Source organism: Plectropomus leopardus, unplaced genomic scaffold, assembly GCF_008729295.1.
Source record: "Plectropomus leopardus isolate mb unplaced genomic scaffold, YSFRI_Pleo_2.0 unplaced_scaffold16648, whole genome shotgun sequence".
Taxonomy (NCBI): domain Eukaryota; kingdom Metazoa; phylum Chordata; class Actinopteri; order Perciformes; family Serranidae; genus Plectropomus; species Plectropomus leopardus.
Genome location: NW_024617886.1, coordinates 1 through 2,960, shown reverse-complemented (window position 1 = coordinate 2,960; position 2,960 = coordinate 1). Strand labels below are relative to the sequence as shown.

General features: G+C 36.2%; 1 protein-coding gene across 1 annotated transcript; it reads left to right on the top strand.

Annotated features, from left to right (window-relative positions):
- Positions 1 to 543: 543 nt before the first annotated feature.
- On the top strand, positions 544 to 2,179 carry LOC121964670 (dynactin subunit 1-like; the record flags this gene model as incomplete). The annotated part of the gene is made up of 4 exons (XM_042514872.1): positions 544 to 692; positions 775 to 935; positions 1,548 to 1,716; positions 2,111 to 2,179. Coding segments are annotated over exons 1-4 (543 nt in total), but the record flags the coding sequence as incomplete, so codon positions are not given.
- Between the last annotated feature and the right edge of the window lie 781 nt (positions 2,180 to 2,960).

The window sequence follows — 2,960 nt, the reverse complement described above, 5'->3', positions numbered from 1 at the left end:
ATATATCAATGATTAGCAGCAAAATTGATTTTTATGCATTATTTTTTTGTGCAGTGTCAAATACTCACACTCATACTGTTTTGGAGACAAAATGTGCTTTTCAAAATCAAGCTTTAGAAAATCAGGCTTAACAAAATATATATTAATATTATTTTCTTCTTTCAGTGAGTTTATTTTTTTAACCATCATCAGTCCTAATCATAAATATCCTTTAATTTTCAGATTTTTAACCTTTTAAGTGCTACGTTTTTGTCATAATATCACTGTTTTTAGATGAAAAAAGACAAGAAAAAAATATTATTTCAATGCATTACATGCTAGGTAGATGTTTTTTTATTATCACAGCCTGTGATTTGTCAATAATTTGCAGTAAGATTGATTGCGACAGTGCACCTTGTGGAAATAGCATGCATTTTCTCAATATGCCAAATCTGGTAAACAGTCCCTGAGCTTTAGGATCTGCATGTAATATATCTGCAAAAGAGTTAAAAATGTGTATTTTATGTTGTATGTGTGTGTGTGTGTGTGTGTGTTTTCAGGCCATTGAGATGGAGCTGAGGAAGATGGAGGTGGGTCAGGCCAACAGACACGTTTCTCTTCTGACCTCCTTTATGCCCGAGTCGTTCCTTCGTCACGGCGGAGACCACGACTGCATCCTGGTGCTGCTGCTCATCCCCAGACTCATCTGCAAGGTAAACACCGCGCGCCGTCTTTGCTGCCTAATTTACTGTATCTCTATGTGACGCTGAACGTCCTGTTTGTGTGTGTCTGCAGGCCGAGCTGATCAGCAAACAGGCCCAGGAGAAGTTCGACCTGAACGAGACCTGCGTGGAGCGAGCGGGGCTGAAGGGCGCCGTCGGGGAGCAGCTGAGCTTCGCCGGCGGTTTGGTCTACTCGCTCAGTCTGCTGCAGGCCACGCTGCATAAATACGAGCAGTACGTCTTACCCAAATCAAAGGTTTACAGTAGGAGACTCTGAGAGATGACTGAAAAATCTTCACTTAATCTGCATTTTTGTTTTTCATCCAAATCTGTGAACTCAGTCTTGTCTTTTTGGGAAACCGCTCTGCTTTCGTGCAGTTTATGTGTGTGATTATATTTTACAGTGCTTCTACAGATTATTTTTTTTATATCTTAAGTTGTGGTGTTCCACAAGGTTCACAAGTTATTTATACTTAATTTAAATGATATTTTTACAGTATTCAAATATGCTGGAATTTATAACATATAAAAAGAGTTATTTAAGATTTATTAAAAACAGTGGAACAACATTTGAGAGTGATTTATAGATCATAAACTCTGTTGGAAGCCACACATAGAAAATCTTAAACTGAAGTTATCTAAGGGCAGCACAGTGGCGTTGTGGTTAGCACTGTGGCCTCACAGTAAGATGGTCCCTGGTTCAAAACCCTGTTGGGATGTGAATTCTTGGATTTTTCTGCCACATCACACTCATACCATTTGTTCTTTTTTGTGTGTGATTTTATGTTGATATAAGATAAATACAACTTATCTGTGTGTGTGTGTGTGTGTGTGTGTGTGTGTCAGGGCTCTGGCTCAGTGCAGTGTGGACGTCTATAAGAAGATCGGCTTTCTGTACCCGGAGATGAGCGTCCACGAGCGTTCTCTGGATTTCCTCATCGACCTGCTGCACAAAGACCAGCTGGACGAGACGGTCAACGTGGAGCTGCTCACCAAGGCCATTAAATACTATCAGGTAAACACACACACACACACACACACACACACACACACACACACACACACACACACATAAAGTTATTATGTTTTTTGAAGAGGATTTATTTCAAACATGTAAAAAAGAAAACAGAGAAATGATTTTACAAACAAGCCGACACTCAAAAAAAGTAACATTTACAGACAATGAAAAACATAAAGCAAAATAAATGGTCAAACACATGAGGATGTTTAAATATTTGAAAAAAAGCAACTAATGTCTACAGATGTTTTTCTTAGCTGCCGTTTTTATTTTTCTAAATAAATATTCGTCAGTTTTTCCCATAAAAAAATCAGCTTTGCCTGTGATAAATATTTTAAAGTGTATATTGGTGTGTCTCTGTGTTTTTCATGGCGTGTGTGTCGCTCCACAGCACCTGTACAGCATCCACCTGGTCGATCAGAACGAGGACTGCACCATGCAGCTGGCCGATCACATCAGAGTGAGTACAGACGTCAGCGACAGGCGAGAGGAGCCTCGATCCTCATCTCACCTTATCCTCTAAAACCAAGTCATTTATTAGAATTTTGTCATATAAATACAGTTTATGACAAATATCATGGACAAATTACACCGTAAACCATGTCAACCTTTGATATATATATTTTTTGAACATTTATTAAGTTTACAATTGACAGTAGGTCTCACATAACTTTGCATACAAAAATCACATTGGTATAGGAAAAAAAAGTAAAAGCAAAAAGAAATTGACCACAGATACATATTTTTTTAAATGTATTTGTTTTGGTTCATTCTGTTTTGTTTCCTCCGTGTCTCAGGATTTGTGGAGAAAAAGTCACGTTTCTTACCTGTAGATTATAACTTTAGATGTCGCTTCTTTTTCTTCCAAATCCAGAATGTGTGTTCACATTTTAAAACCAAATTTGCTTGATTTCTTCCAAAAAAATTGAAAAACTGAATGAGCAACGTAACACATAATGACACAAATATTAACAAGAAATTAGTAAAAAGTTACAAGAAAATTTACTGAAATTATCAAAACAAGTAAAAGAGGAAAACAGGAAATGACCAGTAAAAAGTGACAAATAAAAATAAATAATGTGTATTTTTTCTGTAATAATTTTAAAATGATAAACATAATAATAGTAAATTTAGTTTTCTTGATATTTTTCCCTATTCATTTGATAATTTTCTCATGATTCTTTCTCTCTTAAGCACATTTTCTGGTTATTTTCTTGTCATCTTTTTCTTTTTTCTTTTTT